This window comes from Zonotrichia leucophrys, chromosome 8, assembly GCF_028769735.1.
Source record: "Zonotrichia leucophrys gambelii isolate GWCS_2022_RI chromosome 8, RI_Zleu_2.0, whole genome shotgun sequence".
Lineage (NCBI taxonomy): Eukaryota > Metazoa > Chordata > Aves > Passeriformes > Passerellidae > Zonotrichia > Zonotrichia leucophrys.
Window position 1 is genome coordinate 11,902,508 of NC_088178.1, and position 27,243 is coordinate 11,929,750.

Below are 27,243 nucleotides of genomic sequence, written 5' to 3' on the forward strand. Positions count from 1 at the left end.
TTACTTATTAATAAATAACTCAGCAATACTATATTCTTGAAAAGACAGGCCTTGTCTGCTTCTTTAAAAGACAATACTGTTTTTTTCCCAGGAACTGAGAAGAAAGGCAGTACTTGAAACTTGGTTAGTAAAACAGAAGTATTGCTTATTTCTCCTGCCTTCCTACTTTCTCCCTTTCACAGAAAAAAACCCCAACTTTCAATTTTAACATCATAAGGGGACTGTTGTAATTGTAACACTCTTAACTCTAAAAGGGACATATTTTTCCTCCACTTGTTTCTTCAATATTTAGACTTTGTATCCAATGACTGTTTGCAAATGTTTTATATTTAGTAAGCCCATTGAAACAGCACACTATTTTATTCATAAATATAGTGGAAAAACTGTGTTATAAATTGTGAACAGTAAAATAAGAACTCAGTACAGCATTTCCATTTTGAATTTAGAAATTCATTATTTATTTGATGGTACTTAAGTAATCTTACCATCAGACTCATTAACTCTCCAAGATCAAGCAAGAAACAGAATACATACTTTTTTGAGGATAAGCTGAAGTATGCTTTATAAAACTCCTTTAACTCTAAAAATATGAATTAATGCTATAACAAAACTGTTTTAGGTGGAGCACTTGGCAATGGTATGGGTAATTCACTGTTGGTTTTTGTTTTCAATTCACAACTGCTGTGTAGCATCTCAAAGAAATTACCAGCAGGGGCCCTCTCCCACCCCTCAATATCACCACCACCTCAACTTTTTGTATCCTCTTTTTAGCCTCAGAAAAAGCAAATAGCACCAAGAAACAGCTTGTGGCCATGAACACTATTGAAAAAGTAAGACTGGTAACATTTGACACTGTGAGTAAGAGGAAATTTCAAAACAAAATCACTATTTTTTCCTTGAAGTGATTTAGTAGAAAACTGAAAAGCTACTATTATTTAACAGGCAGTTACAATTCATGCCAAACTCTAGTAAGTCTTTGTAGATGTGTTATTCTTGAACCTTGGTAAATTCACCAATTACTAAACAGTCATCAACCTGCCCACCTTAACATATATTTCCATGGTTTATTTTGAATAACTGGATTTAAATATTGTATATGGGTTTAGGCTTATTTAAAATTAATTAATTGCCCTTCAGTAACCTTTAGTATAGTGGACAGCTAAAATCAGAGTTGTTTGGTTCTGACAGTCACACTCTGGCAACACTTTTATAGCTGTTAATGACATTAAACCATAAACAGCTGTCAGAAATCCTGACCACCTGTACAAAGGGGAAAGCCTGTGCCTGCACTCCATCCATTGCAGTTCCCACATCCATGTCAGCACACACACACACTATCTGCAGGAGGTGGAAGCAATGGGAGCATGAACTTCCAGCACAGCTGTAGGCAGAACCTGCAACAAGGGAACATTTGTCGAGTGTCCTGGCAGCCTGCCGGTACGTAGGTGGCCATCCTAGATCTGCCTAGGGCAGCAAAAACATTCTGCAGGGCTGTCACAGCACCTGCCTAAAGCAGGAGCTCACTGAATTCATGTGAACTAGGAAATGAGGGGGGAGCAAGGGAAGGGCATCCTTACATGGAGATGTAATTAACTGACTCAGTGTTGCTTACAGGAACACAAAAGTATTCAAACAGAGGCTTTCCAAAAACTGGTTTGCTCTGAAGATGCTAAATGTTCTGCGATTCTGGAATTTTACTTCTAAACGGTTTTATCACCAAAAAACTGTCACAGGGACCATTTGTTTGTCTGTGTACCCAGACACAAACAAGTAGCCTGGGAGAGAAACTGGGTGGGGAAATTTGAGGAAGAACTTCCCTACCCTTCGGGTCATCTTCCGGAATGGTTTTCAATACGCAAATAGAAATGAAAAAAGAAATTGGATGACTAAAGCAATACTTGGGTGTAGCCTTTCATACATAGGAGTGGGGAGGAGGTTGCTAACCAAAAAAACCAAAGTGAAAATTCAAACCCAGATACTTTAAATACATGTATCCACTCACCTGATTAACATGTGGAGTAATCACACAGTCCTCCTTTAGTTGCTCAAGATGGCTGATAAGAAAATTGCTTACGCCAATTGATTTACATAAACCTAAAGAAAAACAGAACAAGAAAAAAATTTAGGACAATCCTAACTACTTGGGTGGATGATTTGAAAAATAACACTTTCAGGAGAACAAAATTATTTTTTACATCATTTCTGTAGAGCAAAATACCGCAAAGGAACACAGAAAAATGGCACTGAAATCTAGTTTGACAGTGTTATCTGAAAATGTGGTTCTTTCACAGTCACATTAGGAAATCATTTTATAATCTAAACACACTGGAAACTCCCCGGTGTATAAAAACTCCAGGCTAAATTCTGGGAAAGGCTAATGTAGTATAAGCAAAGAACAATTGGACTCCACCAGAATGAAAAGAAGGAAATGGTGTTCCAAGCAGCTTGCCAAAACTAAAGGAAAGTGGAACATTTGCTGAAGACTAATAAGGTGTGAGCAATACAACCCAAGGACATGCAGCCCAAATGAACCATGTCACACTGCCTATTTTCTGTTAGATCATTACAAGAAGTTACGTAAAACTCCGTGTAAAATCTTCAAGTTAATAAGCAGTGCCTAGCAAGAACCATGAAGGTTAAAAATGTAGCTGGATTTCTCAGCTCCTGTTGACAAGCAAACGAAGTCAAATGGGACCTAGGTGATGTGAAGGTTACTTTTTAAACAAACCACAAGTGTGCATGCAGTGAACAAATTAAGAGCTGACAGGCCAGAAATCAGATGTCTTCCTTCAAACCTCAGATATGATAAAAGCCAACTCCCAGTCCTGGCCTGCCACCACTCCTCAGCCCTGACCTGTCTGGGATAGTTTGATCCTTCTGCTTTGCTAAGCCCAGCTGGCAAGGAAGGCAGCTGGGGCTGGGCTAGGAGGGAGCTCCTTAGGCTGTACATTCTGTGGACCATGGCTCAGGCTAATTTCCTCAGTAAGTGAATTCTGTCTGCATTGACTTGAGCTGTATTTCAGTTTGCAGTGCTACAGATGGAAAGTCTGTCTCTGTGTGAACACAGAAGTCTGATCACTGTTGTTAATCCAGTAGTTATTTGAGTAGACCAATTGTATAAAATGCATAGATGTGTGTATCTATATAAGAAAAAAGAAATTACATTTTTCTAGTCCTCTGTGAAATTCTGTAAGTGAAGTTACAGCTTACTGCTAATTTGTATAAACAGATTGTTGAAGTCCTAAAAAAATTAGATCAGCTTTCACATTATTTTAGCAGCATAAACTGAAGTATAAACTGTAGGAAAAAAACCTGCACGCATACTATCGCTTTTTGATGTGCTTCTTTTGTGGAATACCAAAAGAAGAAAAAATATATTAACAACTAAAATTCCAGATGTCTTTCCCTTATAGAAATTACCATTGTTCAAGATGTATAACATAATTAGGTTAAAAACCAGCACTATAGTGATTTACATAATTTGTATGTAATCTGCCAGAAGGAGCAAAAGCTGAGCTTTTGACAAACAACCCTCGAGTGTCAACACTAATAAATCATTATGCCACAGCAGTCAGAAAAACACAGTTTTAACACAATGGTGAACCAAAATATTATACACTATTGTTGAAAGCTAAGGAGTTACAAAAACATGCCATTATTGCCCTTGAAGAATAAAGCTTTCATTTCAGGTTGAAATAAAACAAAATTAAGTCACAGACATGAAATAGTACATTTCCACAAAAAGCTTCCATTTTTTCCCCTACAGTATACTTGAAGATTTTTTGCTTCTAGCATATTTCTCACAGGCGACTTTGTAGTCTGCTCCATTGTGTTAGATTTCTCATCAAGAAATTTCAGGTCATTTATGTTTTGCATTAAAAGTCATCTGAGTCATTCCTACTAAAATCAGTATTATAGCATTCATGTGCTCAGAGTGATGTCCCACAGAGAAAGCTGAATTCAAAACTGCTAAGAAAGTAAATACTCTCCCAGAAAACACAGAAATAATTAGAATTTCAATGTTTTTATAAAACTAGTATTTTCTTAAGGGAAATTTTTCTAAGGGAATACACTTAAAACATTTCCCTTTCATTAAATACACAAACTTGTTTGGATGAAGTTAGAACCCTTCATGTCAACTCCATTGCTTTGGTGTTAGTTACAGTTTACTATATGACAGTTCAAGTGTTTTGACTTTTGCATTAAATTAAAATATAAATTATAAATATTAATTAAAGAATTGCTCAGTCTAACTGTATTAAAAAATCTTATTTCAATGCATGATGGAAACATGAATTCAAAACACTGGGAAACAGAGCTTAAATTTGAACAATCAGTCAATGGATTCTACTCTAGAGAACTGCTTCTGTTTGCCTGATGAAAAATTAACAGTTAATTTTGCTGTGCATTGTCCAAATATCAGAAAGACTGCCTGTAAGGAGAGAATTATACAGAATTATTTCCCTATTTACATCTTCTGGATTAATTCAGAAGAATGAAGATTTAAGAAAAGATGGATAAGGAACAGAAGGTCTGGTTAGCTCCTGGGTCTTATCTGACAGATTGACCCTTGTGACTATGTCTATCAAACAAGATCCATGGAATTATATCAACAACAGAAATTAAAAATATGCATATTGAGAAACTTGTGAAAAATGGTCCTGACTCATTGCCTTGAAACAACCTGGGAGATGCAGGGGACACATTTCCTTATATTTCCCCTCTCCTGGGGCACCAACAGAGGTAAGCTCCCCAGAGCTCCTGCCATGGGTCTCAAAAACACCAGAATGCTCTTGAAAATGGGGCAGGCTTTTTCTTTTTCCCCCCCAATTTACTGCCTGTTCAGAATGCTTTAAAACTTTTTTTCAGACAATTCAGGCAAAATACATGTTGTCATAGCTGTTGTGATTGCAGGTGGTTTTGAAGTCCATACTTCTTTTTAGCTTAACTGTTTTAACTAGTCCTGAAGTTCAGGTTTCCTGAGATAAAAGTTTAAAATATATTAATTACAATCCCTCTAGAAAGTACTCTTAAAATATATATTTTAACTATCTTATTTACAAACTTACAGAGCTTTGGCTCAGGGAGAGAAAGCATCCTCCATATCTGCTTGAGGAAATGATTGGTCTGGCCCCTACAAGGCAGGTTTTGAGAAAGTGCCAGGTGCAATAAACAAAGAGTTTGCAATTCCCCATTAGCTCCCAAAAGCTCCTGTTATATCTTCTGAGGCTTTGTTCTATTCCTTGCGACTCTGACTTCACAGGCTCAAAGAAAAACGTAGGAACACTGGTTCCTTTATGCATGCTAAAAACTGACTGACCACAATGCTGGAACAGAAAATTTCATCCAGCTTTGAAAGCCTATCATAAAACTCTGCAAGACATATAAGAAAACATATGGGCAAAATAACAGTTGATTATAATGGGGAAAAAAGTAAGGATTTTTTTTATTCTCCACAAAAAATCCTGGCCCCTATCACATGGGTAATTTCACCAAACTGTATTTCTCCCAGCTACTGTGAAGCACTATATCATGGTAATGGACTGGTTTGCAATATAGTTGAGTATTAAGCCTAAAGTATTTTGTATTGCAACTCAGAGAATGACTGGGTATTTTTATCTTTACTCTGCATAATACCAAATTATACAAAGTTTGATGGGCACTGTTAGTCTTGCAACAGAAAAACATAAATATACTGTCTTGGCACCACAACCCTGTTTTAGTACAATAGTGAGCCTTATCTTTCTCCAGCACTACTACAGACTTTTATCAAACTTCTGAATACCCTCCGGAATATTAAATGTACAAAGTTCAGATCAAAAAGATTTTGTAAATTACAAAACTGGATACCAGGTTTGTGGAGCCCATTTTCCTCCCCCTCCCTGCTGCTCTACATGAGTCAGAGCAAGGGAGAATTCCCACGTCGAGTGAACAGTGCCCATTCTGTTATATCTTCTATTCAGGCCACAGAATAAAAACACAAATGGATCTACTTTTCACAAGAGGTCAACTGCAGTCACTGTATCTTTATTAAGGAAGGTTGCACAGGTTGGAAAGGTCCACATTCTCTCTGATATGTATGCTGGGTGTAAATTGCTCTACTCATAGAAACCTACAAGATTTCATTTCAGCATAACTTGCTAAATCAAAGCTGTAGGCTTAGAGTGGCCCACATGCAGACTGAAAGCCAAAGCCTTGATAAATAAAGCAGACTACTCTTAGAATCAATGAGGAATTAACTTCTAAATCTGTGAAAGAACACGTGTTTCCACAGCACAGGCTAAAGCACACAGACACCAGAAGGCTATGTGCCCCTCTCTGAGACACACAGGAAGACTGTGGTAAACTACAAACACAGAAATTGTACTTCCTCCTCCAAAGGATTTCTTTTTAGCCTGTTCACTGCCACAGTACAGGTGCTTGTCTGCAGTTCTGTGACCATCACTCCTGCTACACCTCCCCTGTGAACCATGATAAACCATGAGGACAACAGGAGGGCGGGCATGAATAGAAGTCCAATTGTTAACTTCATGACTGAAAACTCATTACAAGCAGGCAGTTTCCACAACTGTTAAATGACTAACTAAACAGCAAAATACAGCATAGTACTGGCTTAATGCACATTGTCTCTGACCATGACCGCTCATTCTAACTACTTCAATGCAATGTTATTTTAGTTATGCTGACATATTTTTATCCTTATAGTTGACATTACAAACCAGACCAGATTAAAAAAACCCAATCCACTGCATGGGACAAAATCAATCCCACCATACCTTATTCAATAATGCTACCACACACTGTGACTTGAAAATGTGATCAAAATTATCAGCAACTCAGCTATTACAAAACTGGATATGTAATAGAATAGAATATGTACCCCTAAAAGTAGCTCTTTGAAGGTATTACAGACAAACAGAGGTAAGATATATTAGGATGTGTATATATATTCTACATAGTTTGTTGCCCCTATAAATATGATGGCATGGTTTCTTGAACTGGAATACTTTTTGGACTTCTGTATCTGAGAGGATAATGATTCCCAAGTGCTATGAATAGCAGCAACCGAACTGATGTTAATAAATCAACACTGATTTAAAATAGTGAAAAATCTAAGGTTTTTCTTCAACATATGCAAAACAGATAAATTATGCCTTTTCCACAATGTACATTATTTATTGAGAAAAAAATAATGTATATTGTGGAAAAGGCATAATTTATCTGACAAGGACTTTCCTTTGAAAGATATTTCAACATTGCCTTCTTCACAAGAGTTCTTGTATTCACACTGGGACCTCTTGGCACATCTGTATGGGAACACAACTTTTGCTTTAAATCTTTTTGCTGAGCTTGCTTATTTACAGCTTTGACAAAAAGGATGTTAATGCAAGTTTAGATTCATTCTCACTTTCCCATCTGCACCAAAAGAACTTTTTCTATGGTAATTTCTTATTTTTAAATGAGATACTAAAATGATGAAGGTTTCTTGAAGGTTTCTTATGATGTTTAACATAAATATGTGTAACATTTTTTTTCTGTGTCTTTATTGCTGTCTTATCTGATGAAAAGGGTGTGGTGCAAAACCCAAATCCTCACCATCTCCCCATGAAAACACACTTCTGAACTATGCTCACAAAAACAACTCACAAGAGATTCTTGCAGACAGAATATTATCAACGTGAAAAAGAACCATTTCTAGGCAAGTCAGTTGCTTTTGCTTGTTAAAGCTTCGGTGCAACTTCTGAACACACATTCACATATGACTTCTACCATAAACACACTTGGGGCAAATGTTTTGTGGAGCTGTAACACAACAGTTTGAATTGTCAGGTGTTTGTCACACAATTTATATCAGAGTATGTCACCCAGCAAAGGATGTGCTAGAAATTTGTGCCATTCACTGAACTTTTTTCCCTCCTACTTTTATGAACAGATACAAAATGGAGGAAGAAAATATGATGACTGAACTGGTCTACACCCAGCAATGAAGATGGTAAGAATATTAAGGTTGACTAGATATCTTCTCACTTGGAATTAAAAAAAACCAACTTTTTTCCAAGAATGAAGTTACATGGCTTTAATTACTGGGCCAAACAATTTCTTTTACTTTATAAGACTCTCTTCAAATCACACACATAATCATAACAAAAAATATGGTAAGACACATCAAGGAATTTCTGATGCAAGTAAGAATATTTCATGTCAGCAGAAGCTGCACTGCTAAACATTAAAAAGATAAGCAATCCATTTTAGTAAAATGGCAGTGAGTTCTAGTGGGATCTGAACCCACAACAACCACCCCAGTACTACTCTTGCCAATTTCAGGCAAAAGGCCTGGCTGGGAGCCCTCATTCTTCCCAGCATTTTTAGACAGAGGGACGAGTCATGATCGCATGTGCGTAGGAAAAGCTTGCTGGGATGATGGCTGGCCACAATGCCAAAATCAAGGTCATCAGAGACACTGCCTATGGAAAGGGTCACTTTGCTAGGAACAGCCCAATTACCAGTGAGCACATGCAGTGACTATTGCCCATGTCAGAGCAGTTTGCCATCCTGCTTTCATCAGCCAGCCAACAAATGCCTACACGGGAATGTTGCAGCTGTCAAGGGAATATATGACTCAATGTATGTATCTTGGAATGGATTCTGCAGGCAGCTTGGCTTCTGTTCTGAGCTACTGGAGAAGATAATTCCACAAAAGGACAATTTTGAGACCACAAAAATTTAAACCATAGCCTTGATATTACAAGTACTCTAGTTGATTTCAGCTGTTACAACAAAAATAACCAGTTATTATGGACAAATGTCTCACTGACCAAGTTTTAGAATTTTTTCCCTCCCTTTTCCCTCAGTAGTGTTTATCCCATAACTATTTAAAGGAAAACACAAATGCAGGCTATTGAACAAAGACACGGGTCTAGAATTCTCTGCCTCTCAGCACTGCAGCACAGACAGAGTCTTCCTCAATCTGACTGCAACCTGAGTCATCTGGCTCCTGTGAAACAGCTCCAATCAAACTGCAGCAGATTAACAAGTCAAAGAAGACAACAATAAAAAAAAAATTAACAGCATTTAAATAAATTAATTATTACAACTGTGTTTTCCTGAGCTAGTAGAAATCAGTTTAGCAACAAGATCTTTTCTGCCATGAATAGAGAGCTATCAGTTTGGTCTACCAGAAGTCACATAGGAATTTTTAATAGCAGTTTTTAGTGTAAGTAAACACTATCCTAAATTCCATTCCAAATCCTTTATTTTATACTTTCAGGTACCTACTAAAATTCTAAAACCAGAATAGAAAATAATTCTCCTTTGCCATTCATTTGTTCTTAACTCAACATCAGGAAGTTGCAATGGCTTATCAGTAGAAGCTCCTCAGAAGGCTGTTCATTAAAAAAATCTTCTGATCACTGGGGCTGAATACCAAGACCAGGTGCAGAATTCTGATCCCCAAGCTACAGAACTACTGTAAGAGTTGGCACAATTCCCTCTGGAAGCAAGGTCAGGCCTAAGTGCATGCAAATCCCAGGTCTGAAGACATGGAAGACACAGACTGTAAGACAAAACAGAAATCTCTGAACTGAATTCTTTCTTCATCAGCACACGAAAGTCTCATGAATAAAGCAATGTTTTAATTCATCACTATTAGAAGGATGCATTCTAATACTTTCTGTATGATTTGGGGAAATATATATAAAATTTGTCTGCTTGATTCATGGTATGGAATGATACAACTGCCATAGGTTTGGATACCACCATAAATATCTATTTGCCTTTGCTGACCAGAACTCTACAACATTTTTCCCTGGAAAGATATTAATGAAAACCAGCAACTTTAATGACTTGGCTCTGTCTACACAATAGGAATAATACAAAACAAACTAAAAGTATAATCTTGCCTTTGTAGCAAAGAGAAGACAGAGGGTATAAACATACAAATTTCAAGTTAAAGAGGGAAAGATGCTAGTAGAACATTTAATAGACTCTAAGAAACTACTGAAGGATTTAGCCAGGAGAAAAGATGAACATATTTAGCCAAAGACTCTCTAGCTCAAGGGCAAACAAGAAAGACACAGGACCATGGTCCTGATGCAATTCAGAGGGATTAAAACAACTGAAGAAGGTATAACTTCCAGGGTGTGTTATTTTAACACAGATAATTAATGTAGTATGTCATACTGTTACAGTAAAAGACAACAATGGCTTTAGAATTCCTAGCAGTATTTTTGGGCATGCTCTCATATCCCTCAGGATTCTGGGAAATTGTTTTTAACCTGAAGTGTGATCTTGAGATAGCTGCTCAGTCGCCTGAGGCAGCTGAACAGGGGATTCAAGCACAGGGAACAGTGCTAGAACATGAAACCTTCTTTTAAGTGTTGCTGAGACTCCAGCCTTGGGGCAGTAAGCACATTCCCTTCAGTTTCCAAAGCACGTTGGATCCAAGCACTGCAGCCCAAAGCTTCAGTATGGTGAGCAATCAACTGGAGAGGGAAACCAGATCCCCAACAAACACTACTCAGATTCTCATTTTAAATTGTTCATAATTCCACTTCACATCATATCAGGACAAAAGAGTCCTTCACAAAATGCTAGCCTCAAATCCCTTTTGATGAAATAGAAAACCAGTGGTAAACCAGAGAGGGGATTATTCAGTGATAGCAGAGGATCTCTCTCATCACTTGAAACTACTACTTTCTGTTTATGATAATATTCTATGTTACAGCTCAACTCTAAACCTGCATTAGCAGTACATATAAGAAGCATTACTAAGCAGCTATGGATTAGGAAACAGTAAACAAGGATGCCCACACATCTCAATGAAAGCACATCTACCAATTCCACACCAAGTTCACTGGCACCTGCTGCCTTCAAATGGCAATAAACCTGCAACAATAAATCCTCTACAGCCAGAGTTTATGAAAAACTTGGGAGTTTAGGAAAATTAGACTCAATATAGTATGAGTTTTTTTTAATTCTTGATGCAAATTTTCTGCTTCCTAAAATATTTATTTTAATAATTCTGAAAAATATTAAGATTTTTTGAAATTTGTTGCACAAAGTTTATATTACTTAGGGACAGGGTCTTTTAAATTAGTGCACACTGACCTAGACTGGGCACAGACCCAGAAGCTCTGTCTCTCCTCAGGAAGGGAAGACACTTGAGGCCAGAGCCCTGAAAATTGTGTTACAGCAGCCCTGTGTCTGTCCCAGCAGCTCTGTGTGGGCTCTCAGATGAACCTGAATGAATCTTTGTAGACATAACTTTAAAAAAATTCTCTCAGAGCTATGAATATAGATGGAGTTGGTATTTTGGTTGTGTCAACTTTTGACCAATGTGAGCTATCTAAAAGTTAATATAATATTTAAAAAAAAATCTCCATTACAGACTTTTACAGTCTGGAGTACTAACAGTTTATTTACTTTCCTTCTAGTTCAATTGATGATAATAATAATAATAGATAATTAATAATTTACATTACTTAAAAATAATGTTTCCTGTCCCAGGTAGGTGGAATTTTGCAGAATAAATACTAACCTGGATTTAAACTGAAGAATGAGATTTACAAATACCTGAATTCAAACCACCTGTGAATACAGAGAAATGATGAAACAAATTCTTGGTAACTTCAGCCAGATCAAAGACTTAAGTCAATACAGACAACTTTTAACCATCTTGCACGACCCTTGCAGACAGTTCCACAACACCAATTTGTTTTCTACAGAGGACAGTGGATATTGCCTCTCCACTTTCAGATGCTCTTCATGATGGACACAGCTAGCTACTAAACCCACTTCATAGTTGAATAATTTCAATATTACCTTTGTGAATTGACTGCAGAAGAAAATTATTTGTTTAAAATGTCAACCTTTGAATGTGAAGCATTTAGTTTATATTTTTTTCCAGAATAAACATTTCAAAAAATAAAAAAGTAACAGAATTCCAAACACAAACCAATGACTACCTGAACTAATGTCAGAAAGACAAAGAACTCCCTTGTTCATAGAACATTCAATTTCTTCCCCTAATCAATGAAGATTTTATTCTTTTCCTCCAGTAAGGATTTTGACCAAATCCTACATTCAATTCAAACCATGTTGCTCACATAACACATAGCAAGTCACAAAGATATGCAGCAAGTGTTTAATCTTCAGTGGAAAATCTAGTGGTTAACCATGCAAACAAATTATTTAACTTTTTGCTCAGGAATCATTGCATTTCCAACTCCAGAGTGGTTAACATCTGCGTGTCATTTCAGGAACACATAGTTATGGTCAGGACATCCAGAGTCTGTATCCCCTAAAGCAAAAGTGTGGAAGTTGAGGTTCTAAGGCACTTGACTCAACCAGACCATTACATTTTCCTTCCCCTGTAAATGATCTGAGGTAATTTCAACAACCAGAGCTGGAAAATTTATCCTCAGCTAAATGATTCATGAGTCCACAGAATGCTTAAATTCAGAAAAAGACTGAAAGTAGCAACATGGAAATTGAAAAAAACATTGAAGAAATGCAACCACAGGGGAAAACAATCTAGCATGAGATACCTTTAAAGAGGTATCATGCATAGGGACAAAGACAAAAAGCAATTTTCCCCTCTGTTTGTGAAAAGAGCAATAGTATTTCCAGTGACTTTTATTAAAAGACCACTGAATTGCTCATAGTCTTTTCCATTAGGAAGATACAGACAAAGGACGATCCTGTAAAACAGAAGAGATCACAAAGATGCATGCGAAAGCAGAATAAATCCCATAGGATAGGAATAATAATAGAATGTGGAAAATACAACCTGTTTGCAGCAAATTAGGATGGCATATCTAGGCACAAATGGCATGCAGTAGCTTAAATACTCATCAGAAAAAAACTTCCCAGTGGAAAAGATGAAATGCATTGTGGAATTATCCATCTTTGGATGTAAGTGCTATTCATGCTCTGAAATACTAGGTCAGAGAAGCACTTTAAAAACTGAATGTTGTAATGTCTTACATGGCAGAAAACACTTTTAGCAACTTCCCTTATGCTCAATATAAAAAGAACAAAAGATATATCAAAGATCATTTACTTCTGTGTTTGCAGAAGCACAGCAAATTAAAGGAAGGACTGAAGTGTAAGAGGCTCTGGTAAAGGTGGTAGTGGCACACAGCCTGAAATTGCCTTTGTACAACTCCCCTGCTGCAATCACTATTTCAGCAGCTCTGGGTCAGTGGATAGATTACTTCATCCGAAAGTCTTCTCCCCACCTGTGGAACTTCTCTGAAGCTGTAAACAGGGTGCTCCACATGGCCCAAGAATGGCATGACAGGATCTTCTCTCACATAATTTCTAATGATTCTGCATACTTCAGGAGCAAAATCCTCCTCTTAAATCTACAGTCTACTCTTCCTGTAACTATGATCATAAACTGAAGTTTGCTGTGCACTGAAAATCAAAGTGAATTATCCCAACCTGAAAGAGTAGCTCCATTCTTTGAAAATTCTTCCAAAAAGTTTGTACCAAAGAATCTGCAGTTGAGTATTTGTTTCTCACCTAGACATTTTATTTTGTTAACTTTCAAAATGCAGTTATAAAATACCACAACATATGATAAATTGGAAAATGACATCATACAGTCACAAAAAAAAAACCTAAAGGAGACAAAACTTTGCATGATTTATACTTAAAAGGAGGTTATTACAAAGGCATTCTGCATTGTTCAATGGTGTTCTGTGGTGGATTTCAATGAATCAGTGTATTTTCTCAAGAAAGTATGCAACCATTATTAATCTCATGGACAGAATCTGACAACATATTATTTACAAGCAGGACCAAACTGCTAATGCTGCAATTTTCAAAGAGATTTTTGAAACTTACACACCCAAATTCCATCGAAATATGAACATCCAGTTCAAATTAAGTTCCTGAATGTCTCTCACTATGAGTTTCCCAATCCCAAAGCACACTATAATTCCTTTTTCTGAGGTAGCTTTGTTATTAGATCACCTTTCTCATAGAGCTCTTCCATGGCTCTCCAGGTTTCAGCTCGGACCTCTCGATTGCTTTTACCTGGAACCTGTGCATCAGGCCAGTGAATCAAATAAAGATCTAAAAAAGAAACAGAACCAGACTGCTTATTATAGTGTCCAAAAATAAATAATCAAACCACATGAGACAGCATTTTCCCTCCAGTGGCCCCTAACACATTATCATGATAATAGTTCCAATCACTGCTCAGTGATCATTACTGGATGTAGCCAGTTAGTTGTAATAAATGAATTCTGTAACATCACATTCACAGCTAAGGGTAGCAGAACTTGCACATGTTCCACATGCTTAGGTCACTGTAATCAGAATTTCATGGTCACATATGCACTTAATAAACCTTCCACACATAACAAGCCCTGTTTAAATCAAAAGGATTTTGGTCACTGGAACGATGAGTGGACTACTGCTTATTAAGTGCTGCAAGTCTTCCATTTCACGGAAGATAAATATATTTGGCAGTTCTGCAGATATTTTATACAACCTCAGCAGTGGGTCTGTTTTTTTCCTTTCTAAAGAATACTTCCACTTTTAAATTGGAAAATATAGCACATTCTTTATGCAGACTTTTTGTCTAAATTTCACATCAGCCTTTGTAATTTTTTTAAAATTAATAAATAATATTTTAAGGGAACAAAATTATGCCTTATTCCATTTTTTGGAATGTTCGCACAATTTCAAACACAATTAAGCTTTACTGCTGATGAGATTATCTTTAAATCATAGAACCTTTTCCTAACCAACCTAAACCTCCCCTGACACTGCTCCATGCCACCCCTGGGTCACTGGTTACCAGAGAGAAGGGATCAGTGCTGCCCCTCCAGCACTGGTCCTTTCTCTTTGTGTGCTGTCTTCCTGCAAGGGAAGAACATTGAGAAATGTACATCTACTGGACTCAGTTCTAAATCAGACTTAAATTTAAAAAACTACAGATCTATAACTCCTTTACAAGTTTGTAGACACTGCTAGACATTCTGAAGGAGAAATGGAGAGATACTTGGAAAACAATTACATTTCTATTCAAATTCCAACTGCAGATTAAACAGGTAACTGCAGGTATCCCAGTCAAACAGGTTTTGGCCTTTGCTGCATATATTAGTCTGATGAAAAACAGGAAAAGAAAATAACTAGATGGCTGAGATGTGTACCATTTTCTGTGTGCTTCATAATATTCCTTTTCTGGCAGTTCAAATAGAGTTAAGAAATAAAAATACCTGACTTGTTTTCAATGAGAAGAGTATTTTTTTCTTTGGATACACTAATCCATTCATTTATAGTACTTCTTTGTGAAAATACAGATCCTCTGCTTTGGGAATCATGAAAGAAAAGGGGAAAAAACCCTTTTATTCCCAAATTAAGGGCTACACTAATAATTACTGTATCAGTGGGCTGATATATTAGTCTTCCCCCTCTAAAAGTAAAAATTCAACCTTGATTTAAGATGAAAATGCGCCATGAAATTTGTTATAATACACCAGCTCCAATTTTGGCACATCATTGCAACAAGTAAGGGCTTTACTTACCTTAAAAATCTAATCAGAACAGTACAGAATTATGTACAGTAAAACATATTACAGATGTAGCAAGGAAAATATTATTTTGGCTGTGTCACAAAATCCACAAGCTACATTTGCGCTTCCTGATATCCATTTAAATACAATTATAAACTCTTAGACTTTTAAAATACAATAGCTTAGACAAGCCAATAATCACTCATATATAATCATCTGTAGTGTCTGATTTTGTATCCCAAAAAAGGGGAAAGTTGCTTGTTCTTTGCTCTTTCATCCATAAAATCCACTTCCAATTCCACATACAGTCTTACTGATCACCAATCTATCAATAATTACTTCTTTACTAATTTCTCTGAGAAAAAAAAGTTGTATTTGTTAAAAGTAAATACCAATACATGGTATTGGAATAAATATCAATTTTAACTGAAAAGTAGTACTGGGATATTGAATAAAGCATTTGGTGAGGTTACATGCAAAACTCAGCACTACTCACATTCTGTTGCCAATAAAATTTCCACTGATTTATATCAGACATAAACACAAAGGATTAGCATTAGGAATTGATAATATCAAGTGCTCATTTTCATCCAAAATTATACATGCTACTGGGGCTACTTACTGCATAGAGACTGACATGTTTGTATTGAAACTTTTTTGCTTATGTAAAGCAAGTCCCATATATAAGTAGGTGTAAGTTACTGAGATCTGATGCCTACCTCCCAGAAAAATGGAAGAATTGTGTATTTTTAATTGCTGCTTGCTATGTTCTCCAAACCAGACTAATAAGAACTGCTAGCTATGCAAAAAAATGTCATTTAGCAAAAATAATCAAACTTCAGCAGAATTTCACCGCCAGTTACTTCTCCAAAAGTCTGACTGTTCAGTTAGACACCACAGTGTGGAAATGCTCACAGAAATAGTTACATCATGGATTTCCACAGACACAGATGCATTGTACTCTGCTCAGGAAACTGAAACATTCTCCAAAGAAAGACTTCTAAGAGATTTGATAACTGAAAGATCTCAGGCCTCAGACATCCAAAAAAAATGCAACATATCCCCCTTCTCTGTAGTAGTGTCTGAGGCCTCTGATGCAAACAAGATTGGCTGTTTGTCCTTTGTTTTAGAAAGGTTTTCTTACCAGGTACACCATGACCATATCTTTGCATTATGTTTCTTTCAATTTAGGCTTTTTCATTGAAATAAAAATTACTTCAAATTCTAAAATATTGGCATTTAGAGCTAGAAAGAATCTACTGGATCTACCATCTACTGGATCACCAAGTACAGTCTTCCTGACTGCAAGAAGTGCTCCTGAAAGGTGTGGGGCAAAGGTGCCTTAGCTCAGACAAAGAGTAGAACAGTCCTTCTGCCAGTCATGTGGGAAGCACCCCAGCACAGCCAGGACCTTACTTCTACTGCAGCTGTTAGAAAACTTTCCAGCATATCTGCAGGCCAATAAAAACAACAATCACCTCACAAACCAAGCTCTGTGATTTCATCTTTATTTGTACACGCATTCACACCCTACACCCACACACACATTTTCTTTTGCTTAAAATATTTTCCCTCTTGGGGTACTATGAGAACACAAACACTCTTAAATTCCTATGGGAGGCAAGAAATTAGCTTTAAATCATTGATTGAAATAGCTTAAAGTTCTAGTAATCAAGAAATATATAACTTTATCACTGGAGGTTTTTAAGAACATTTTTATTGAGAACATGAGGCTGTACCTTGTAGCATGGGAAAAACGAATCAATATCTTGAGATGCCTTCCAACAATGTATTTTTAAAAAATTATCTTAAATCAAAAAATCCATCTTGATTCAGAGTATCAGGATGCAACTGAGAAAGAAGGGGAAAAACCTCCAAACATTCACAATCTGGTTTCATATTTAAGAGCTTTTTAAGACATCCTTTGCACACAGTCAGGCTGTGATGGTGCAGCAATGAGCAGAGGCCTGAAGGTCATTAAATGTCAATGCATGGTGGTGTAGGAAAACTAAAACTAACACCTGAGCGGCTTTCACACTGACACTTAAAATATAATGGCTTATTGCCTCTTAATGGTTACAGCATCTACAATCAACACACTTCCTCTTAACTGGCCATTTCACTTGTTTAAAAGCCAACATGTTTTTGTGGAAATAAAAGTTTGCATTTTTATGCAAAATCCCTCATACAGTATTTTTTTAAAAAGTTAGATTTGACTAAAACAACCTAGTAGTATTAAAAACAAGCCTGGCCTTCTATCAAGCCTAAAAGCAAAAATATATTCTGCAATGTTTCCCAGCTGTCTTAATGCTGGGAATCATATTTCCTTGCTTTTCTCAACAGTCACTTAATATTGATATGATGTATTTTTCTTTCTCACTCAATCCTTTTTGTTTTGTTTTGTGTTTCCTTCTATTGAACAAGGATCAACGTGAAACAATCTACAAAGTGTTTTGAAGCAATACAGAGTCTGAATTATGACAATTCACTAATTTCATGTGGTTCATCTATTACAGTGAAGCTGCTGATAGAACATTTGTCCAGCTCCAGTTGAGGATTTGTGATAGGCCAGACTTGCCTGAATGGGACAAACTCGGGACAGTCAAAAGGAAAATAAAATTGTTTATGAATTTGGTAACCCACAAAGCAGCATTCAAGAAGTTACTTTAGAGGTTGGATCTAAATCCCAAGGAATGTATTCTGCTACTGCCAAACCTGTAAAATCTGCTGCCATTCCATATTGGTTTACTGTTGCTGCTAGTTGAGGATCACATTTAGAAAATGCAAGGAGGAGAGTATCTGTTACAACCACTGCCCACAAATAATACAAATTTCCATCATGTCATGGATATATAATCTTCCAGCTCAAAAAAAAGTCCTGGAACACTGCTCTCCTAGTACCACTTGTCTGAAAATTGTTCATTGAAAAGGCTTCATAACAAGTATTTTATATGGAGTATTTTACATTTTCTCTTAAAAAGCCATGACTGCTTTCAACATCTCACATTCCATATACTGATAATGCAAAGACTTATTAATTCCTGTTAGATTATTTGTCAGGTTTCTAATTCAGTGTTTATGGATGGACTGGGTAACTCCTAAGGACCCTCCAGCAAATGAACATAAACAAAGATCTTAGCTGTGCATTTAGCTGCCAGAGCTCCTCTAGCTTTTTCTTTTTGCATTTCTGAATTACTAACTTTCCATCCAACATAAAGATCTAACATCCCAGATATATTATTCAGGATCTTTCAGTTTTCTTTATAAACTATGTATTTTTATAGAACATGTGAACCCCCACATATTTGGTTAATACTATGGAATGGAATCAGGGAATTCAGATTTATTCTGATCATATAAATATGATTTAGGTCACCATGGCAGACTAAGTGGTTCAGGAACAGCTGTATGAATTTTTGAGACATCTCCACATCAGTTGAAGAAAGGTGAAGAAGGAGGGAAGATAGCTGAGAGTATTAAAAAACCAAAACAAAAATATAACAAATGAGGAAAAATCTAGTATGGAGACTAATTGTGCAGGCAGCTGTAACAGTCCTAAATTGCTCTCAGTAATATGTGCAGAAGAAGTTTCAGCTCTTAACACATCTGACAAACAAGTTCTGTTTATGCTATCCCAAGGATTCACTCACATAGTGACAGCATTAGCACATTTCTTGCTCTCAGATATTCTTTTTCTTCTTTTAAACACTTCTTCTTAGGAGAAACTCAGTATTTGTGTGAGCATCTACTCTAATCTACTACCTGAGATAAAAAGAGCAACTTACAGTACTAGAAGGAATCACTGCAAATGACTTCTTGGAAGTGAGTCAAGTTTTCCTCTCATCAACATTCAGCACCAGTGCCAGAGCAAGCAGAAGAAAAAAGAAAGCAAACAAAATGTAACAAGCAGAAAACAGAGAGGAGGAATAATGTTATTTCTCAGTTTAAAGGAGAAAGTCGGGGCTCAAAACTTTTTTTATTAAAGTCTCATTGCAGTGACTTGCATTTGCACAGGAAAAACAAAAAGGACTTTTCATTCATTTTGTATTATTTTGTACCTGTGGAGAAGTTAAGAGATACATTTCCAGAAGGAATGGAGCCAAAGATGTGCATGTATCTCAGCCTTTAACAGATACAGGTTTTTCTCTGTTCACCTTGTAAAGTACACAAGTAAAAAAGGGCAGTGAGTACAGCACACAGCTGCCATTAATATTATACATTATTAATTCAGCAAAATTCACTTCCTCATTGAAGTCTGTTTATTGCTAAAATATGCAAATATCATGTTTATTCACCGGTGCCTCCTCTCCTATGACCTGTTGCAAAGAACTAATTGGCATCATTACTGCAACTCTGCCCGTCTAGTAAGGGAGTAACAATATCACATCTTGGCAACAAGCAGGTTATGATCAGGGTAAATTTACAAATGCAGTGTTAGTTAAGCTTTAATTTTAGTTTTCTAAATTCTTTTAGATACTTCTAACATATTCTCCAAAAAATATTCCATCAAACAGACCAAACTAAAGGCAGTATTCAGAATTTTAAAAAGTTAAAAGGCCTACAAAGTAAGTTTTAGAAAGGACCCCCATTCCTTGAGAAAAAGAAAACAGATCGCAGAAGAAACCAGGCATCTTTGTCACCCTGTTGCCAATATATTATTGTAAAGTTTTATGAATCCTTGTTTCATAGGTTTTGGATGATTTTAGCAAAATATAAAAAACTGATGTAGTTTTTCCTCAAGTAATTTAATAATAAAAAATACCTTTACAAAACATTTGCAACAAGAAAAAGCTCTGTACTCGTAATTGTACACATGTGAACTTCCTAGAGAACAAACAGAACAAGAAACCTGCAAATGTGTAAATAAAGGCAGAATTTGGTTTCTGTGACCCATCTGTACCATACAAATTTTTTTCAGAATTCATCCATCTTTGCAAGTACTCCCATGGAAAGCACAACAAATGAGCTATGTGTAAAGATTCATACCAAGATATTCCACACCGAGTCTTTCACATGACTCCAAGCAGGCCTTTTTTGTGTTGTCATAGCCATAATCACTGTGCCACAGCTTGGTGGTTATCCAGAGGTCCTCTCTCTTCACACCACTGTCTCTGATGGCCCTCTGGAGGAGGTGTTCACAGCCATACCTCTTTGCTGTGTCAATGTGACGAACGCCACATTGCTGCAGGGCATGGACCACCGCGCCATGGCAATAGCCACCCCGGTGGGAAGTACCTAAACACACAAAAGCAGAAGTGAATTGTCAGCAGTGAATTATGAGGGGCATATTTTATCATTGTTTTCAATTTTTTTTTAATATTGTCACAAAAGCTTCTTATTTAATTTTCATTTCCTCATAGTAAAGAAATGGGAACCGACTGATCTTTAGGCTTGGAAAATACATGAAGTAGAAGTTGGTGCTGATCAGAAGCAACTCCATCAAAATCAAATATCAACAGCATTTAACTGTAAAAAAGTGATTCAAGGAGCTAGGCTGAAAATCATCAAGGAGAAAACACATATTTTATGGGAAATTAGTATATGTCTTTTAATTTTCATACAGAAGCATAACAGTTACAAATTAGAGTATTTTTAAAAACTCAAAAACCTGAACAACTTTCAATACCATTTACTTCTCAAAAAGCATATCCTGAAACCTTTACTCTGTTGAACTCCTGGTAGCTTGAAATCATTATTGCATTGTACAATCCCAGGCTGGGCCACAGTGCAGGTGCCAGTCACATAATGTCACATTCAGCAGTAACCAAAACAATGGAATCCTACAAAAGAGTTACAGAATGGGCATGCAGGGAGTTTCAGCAACAAAATCCTGTTACTGTCATTGTGTGGGGATTCACTGGATCTGTATTTTGCATGTCAAGGGGACGGAAGGAGGAGGAGACTCAGCAGGAAAAGCAACCACCAGGAGGACTTCAGATAAAGAACTGGTTGAGAGCAAGGAGGATGATGTTTCTACTTACCCTTTCCTGTTAGTTGCTTTTCCTGCCATGAGCCCCTCACCCATTCACCCTCAGTCCACACACTTCCCACAAACAGTATTTTCTACAGTTTGCTGGAGGAAATGCTCAGTCAGTTCAAGTCACCTCCTTCCAAGCTGATGATTAGTACTTAAAGGCCCTCATGCTGTAAACAACAGGCAGCACAAAACAGCTCCATCACCGACTGGAGACACGGCCCTGCACAGTCCTGAACAGCAGCAGGGCTTCAGACACTGCTGAATCTAAAAAAATCAATAAAGGACTCCAGGTTAAAGTATTATTTAAAGTGCAATCTGTACCTGCCCTTACCCTTCCCCTTCCACCCCAAACACTCCCTGCACACTATGGAAGTGGCCCTGGCTGGCCAGCCAGGCTGGCAGGAAGGGGCCACCACTGACAGCACCGCTGGTGCTCCTGCACAAAGCCCCCGAGCCCAGCAACGCCCAGGGGAGGCTGCAGGACCTTCTCACACACTTTAACAACCAGCAGCAACCAGGAGGACTTAGAAAAGCCCAACTTGCATGGAAGGTGAACCAGGTTTTCCTAAATGCTTACCATTTTGGCTCATTCCTGATCTTAGAAGGAAAGCCAGTGAGTCTTGCTGAACGCCCAAAGTCATTTAAACTAAGATATAACATGGCCTGATCTCCCACCCATACACATCAGGAGCATGACATGCTGCTAGACACAAAAGAACAATTTCCACTTAATATTTGAGGCCAACAAAATGTGGAGTCAAGAACAAAACTCTTGACTTCATGGATTTGATGAAACTATAATACTCCATTCCTATGATTTTGACATGCATTCATAAATAATTTACTTTCCAAACATAAACAAAGTTTCAATGTTCTAAAAGACAAAACTTTAAATATTTTTATCTTTTTTTTTTCATAGCCACTAATTATGATTATTAATTGGCTTAATTTCTGAGCCAACTAGAAATAAATGTCTTTACAACTTGTTTTACATCAAAATAAGCTAAGTCAGGCTACATTCAGCTAAGACAAGTTGGTTTTCAAAATAGCTACTTCAAAATCCTCATGAATGTTTAAGAATTTTAGATGACTGCAATGCTACTACATTATACTTATGGGCAAAGAATATATATGCAATTTTACAATATTGAAATACTAAAGGGATTTTATTACAAAATTATATAACCAGCACAGAAAAATTACTATATTTCTTCACAACAAACTCTTCACTTTTAATATGCCGGTACTGGTGCAAAATAAATGAGGTTGTAACTATTGTGTCTGTTTCTGGCTGAATGGACATTTCTAAGCACAGAATGAATGGAGTTCATTTAGAGGTCTTGCAAATGGACTCAGACTCTTTTCATGCATAATGGATTTCAGTAAGAACATTTAGGACAAACAACTTTTTTTTTTTTTTTTTAATTTAACCCTTTAAGTTAAAGAGAGAGAGTGGCTAAGAAAACAAAAATCAGACAAATTTTGTTATTGTTCCCCATTCAGTGATGGCATGCATACTTGTTACACAAGTTACACAAGAAATAAAGACAGCAAGATCAATCTGGAGGAAATTATCTCAATTTCTATGCCTAAAAATGAACTACAACAGTCCTGGTGCACTACACAGTAATCAAAAAGAAATCAACAATTACTTAATATTACCACTTTGCAAGCCAACTTAATCATGAACAATAGGTGGATAAGTTAATTATATTACTAATAGAACACTTCTAGACTTTAGAAACCACAGTTTTCCTGTGTTTACACACATGTTTAAAGAAGTTACAAGTCCTAGATTCAGAAGGATAACGGAAGTGAAGGGACTGAACTTTCTAATTCTTTTTCCGTTAGGAATTCTCATTGCAGTGACAATTAAACAATGCTCTTTGAACACATTAACATTCTCACATGTTTGGGATTCCCCTTTGCTCATAGAGATGTAATTCACACTGTACATATATATCAAAAGACAGAATCCAATCATGCATTTAAAACTAGTACGAACCTACACACTTTCCATCTCTTCCATTTTCTAAAATTATTTAATACATTTGTTCCCTAGAATTTGCTGATAAGAAATAGGAGCTCCTTTCAAGAAACTATGTCAAATACCAGTAAGTTTGGAAAAGCTTCCAATTTTTAGCTAATATTTTAACTTCTTTCCTAGGGAAATAGCCCTATTACCTCACTGACTGAACTAAGCCAAATTTGACAGATTGCAAAACATGCAAGACAATTACATTTCTACAGATTTTGTGAAAAACTGGTGGTTTTAAGGGACAAGGATACTGCAGTGAAAATATGGATAGGTCAGAGGACACAAATCCATGGAAAGCAAGCTTAACTGGTTACAATGTTATTTTGTCACAGTTACTCATTGCTTTCCCAGAAGAACATTGCCATCAAAACTGCAGTGAGAAAATGCTCTGACAACTCATAAAATGATACAAAGATTATTAGAAAGGCAGACTCCTGCTCACAATGCAGTTGTTACAGGGAAAAAAAGCCTCAACACTCCAATCAGCAACACCACCCCAAGCCCTCAAAACCAGAAAATCAGCAACATCTCCACCCCTGACCCCACCAAATATGTAAAACAAGTAACAAACCACCCGCTATCCCCCCTCCCAGATTTATGCACAATCTCAGCTCTCAGCCTCATTAACTTTCTGTTCTGCCTCACAAAGCTGTAGAACTACAGAGAGAGATCCAAAGCACCAACAGTTTTTCAAAACAGAACAAGGATCTGCTTTCTCCCCCTGCTTTCTCCCTCCCTTTGTGGCACAGTGTCATGTTTTTTGTGAAATGTGAAACAATTATTCATTTGAACATATAAAAATGTCCAGTGATATGAATAATTTTGGCTACTTGAATTCAGTGGAATAACATTAGGAAAGTTCCTGCTGGTGAAACCCCAGCCAGAATATTTAGAGATCATATCAGAGACTAATGATCTTCTGACATCAGTACTAAATTTAGAGTTGACAAAGAAAACATCTGTAAAAATACCATTCCTTGTTGATTTTTTACCTCAAATTAATCACCTAAAAACTCTCAAAAGCAAAAGCTCAAACATTCTCTTCTCAACTTGTAGACACCCATCACATATCTATGGTATTTTATACCATACCAGGCTTGTAACACCTGATGCTGTTAGTTTTAGTTCTACTATTTCAATATTACATCAATATAACACATCTTATGAATATAGTGAATTTTTTGGTGTTCATACAGTTTGATTTCCTAATTACCTTATGAGAAAATGTGATGATAAAGCATGAAATGGCCATACATAATGCAAATGAACATATAACACGTTTCCAGGTTAACTGCTCAGGCATTCACAAAACCACACGCCTCTTCTATGGAAAGTCCCAAAGACAGACAATCCTTACTGTTGTCCTTGCTGTCTGTCTTATATCCTCCTTCTGATTTTGTATTCATATGATCCTCTGACAAGCTGACTCAGACTGTTAAATGGCCAAAAAAGAGAGTACAGTTTCAGAATTATTCATGAACCTGAATCATTCCTCATAATTCCTCAGAGAGGAAAACCCACTAAATTTTGTGCAAGAGATGGAGCAAAACAAGTTCTCCCTTTAGCAGCAGCAGTTAAATAATGTGATTTAATCAATTATTTTATTCAAATTAAAAAAATAAAAACAAAAGCACAGTTGTGTCCTAGCCTTCTTTCTGTTATATTTCCCAATACCATCCCTACAGCTGCTCTCAGACAAGCCAATAATGTCACATTAACTTTCTACTACCTCAGCACTAGAACCCAAGTAAACTTGCCATAATAAACTATTTGGCATAGTTTTTTCTTAACAGTGTCAGTTACTCTAAAAATCCTATGCAGCAAGTGATGACAAAATATTCAAGCATCCTCTCTCTAGATTTCTAGAGAGGCTTCCTTCTGCACCAGGTGAAACCAAAGTCAACCTTGCTATGAAGTTACTGCACTCTACAATTTTCATGAGGCAACTAGAGACTATTTCAAGGTAAGAGATCCAAATTTAATAACAATTACTTTTACAAAATAACTTGGATATTTTATTCAGAGTACAAGACTGGCACCCAATGCGGATAGAAAATAGGGCAGCTACTCCTGAGGGAATGGAGCCTATGAAGACAATGGGCTTCTGGAAAAACTGGTAGGACACCATCAACAATAATTGAAAGACACTGAGCAGACTCCCATTATATAATCAATGGTTTATAATTGGTCAGAACAAAAGCAGCACACAGGTTTATCTAAAACTCAGTTATTTGAGGCAAGTTTCTCTTGACTCTGCAAAAGTTATTTGGATTATTAATTATTTAAGTCTTTTAGTATGTAAGTTTTACTCAGGTAATGCTTTCGTTCTTATTCTTTTGCTTGCTTGTTTGTCTGCTAAATATGATCCATTGCTTAACAGAGGACTGGTTTTCCCCTGTGCAACTCAGAACACACTAACAGAATTCAGTAACATGAGCAGAAAAAGTAAGCAGGCATGATTTAAAACTCTGCAGTTCTACTCAGGCAAGTCTACACAGGCAATGAAACAAAATGCAGGAATACAGCCTTGCCTCAAGGCAAGAGGGTAGGAGAGAGCCATTACATGTTTATTATGTATCCAGGGAAAGAGAAGCCAGAATTGCTGGTTTTCTCTCTTCCTGAGAGGAAGGAAGAAATGGCACCGAGCCATTGTTGACAGAAGCACTCTATTGCCTCCATCCCAAAGAGGCTCTGACTGTAGAGGACATTCAGATCATCTACTGAAAAATTACTACAATTTCTGTTCACTGACCCACCATTTATGTCCTCAGAACCCTAGACAGAGAGTAGGTGCAAGAGTAACTCCTCAGAATGTGTCTCACAGCAATCCCAGGAAGACTGCAAGTGGCCTCTGATATCAGTGGGATGCCATTGCTCTGATATGGCACCAATTCACTGATGGATTTCTGGCAGCAGAAATAACTATCACCCCAAAAATGCAAATTTTTCTTTCAGCAATAGTAAAGAAATTTCCACTGGAAAAGTGCCAGCTATTTAAATTATTCATCTGTAGTAGTCAAATATTTTAATCATGCAGAATCTATCAATAAAATCTGGAAGGAGACCTGTACATTTGGAAGGCAATTATGAATGCGTAAGTCATGTAAAAATTTCATAAGCAGAGCAGCAGCACACATTTATTTAAATGCCTTTACAGACAGACTGCCAAATCTTAAAGCCTTTCTTTCACTCCACACTTTCCCACCACCGTGAGAACTACTCCTCATTAACAACCAAATTGGTTTCAGATGCTCTGCTATAAGATGTTACCTTAGAAACCATTTGGTAAAAGACTGTGGCTTCCTTCCATAGAAATCTCAAGCAGTGAAAAGGCAGATTTTCTGGCATAAATCAAATCCAATTTCTAGGGTTCACTAAACCTTTTCTCCTCAGAATAATGTTTTGTGACTAGATCTTAGCAGTTAATAGTGCACGAAGAATTGCTGGTGTGAACCAGTTTTAAATTATTTTCATTCTATTCCCTTCTTAACTCAATTGAAACTATTTTCAATAATTACCATACCTTGATAGAACCTTTAACTTCATAACTATAAGGATATTTACTATGTGCAGCAAATAAACAGACTGAACAAAAATATTATTTTCCTTCCTTTCTAAAACATGTCCTTAGACTACTCTATCTGATAAGGATGACATTAATTAATTAAAATTAGATATTTGGAGATACTTTACAATGAGAA

The 27,243-nt window shown here is 36.7% G+C and overlaps 1 protein-coding gene across 1 annotated transcript in view; it reads right to left on the reverse strand.

The window, feature by feature from the left end:
* LOC135451287 (uncharacterized oxidoreductase ZK1290.5-like) overlaps window positions 1-27,243 on the reverse strand; it is a 44,207-nt gene that overhangs the window by 10,929 nt on the left and 6,035 nt on the right. Inside the window, exons 2-4 of the mRNA XM_064720347.1 lie at window positions 20,514-20,762; window positions 13,978-14,079; window positions 2,003-2,094 (exon numbers count right to left, since the gene is read on the reverse strand). Of these exons, the coding sequence (XP_064576417.1) occupies window positions 2,003-2,094; window positions 13,978-14,079; window positions 20,514-20,762 (443 nt within the window). The remainder of the gene's footprint in view (window positions 1-2,002; window positions 2,095-13,977; window positions 14,080-20,513; window positions 20,763-27,243) is intronic.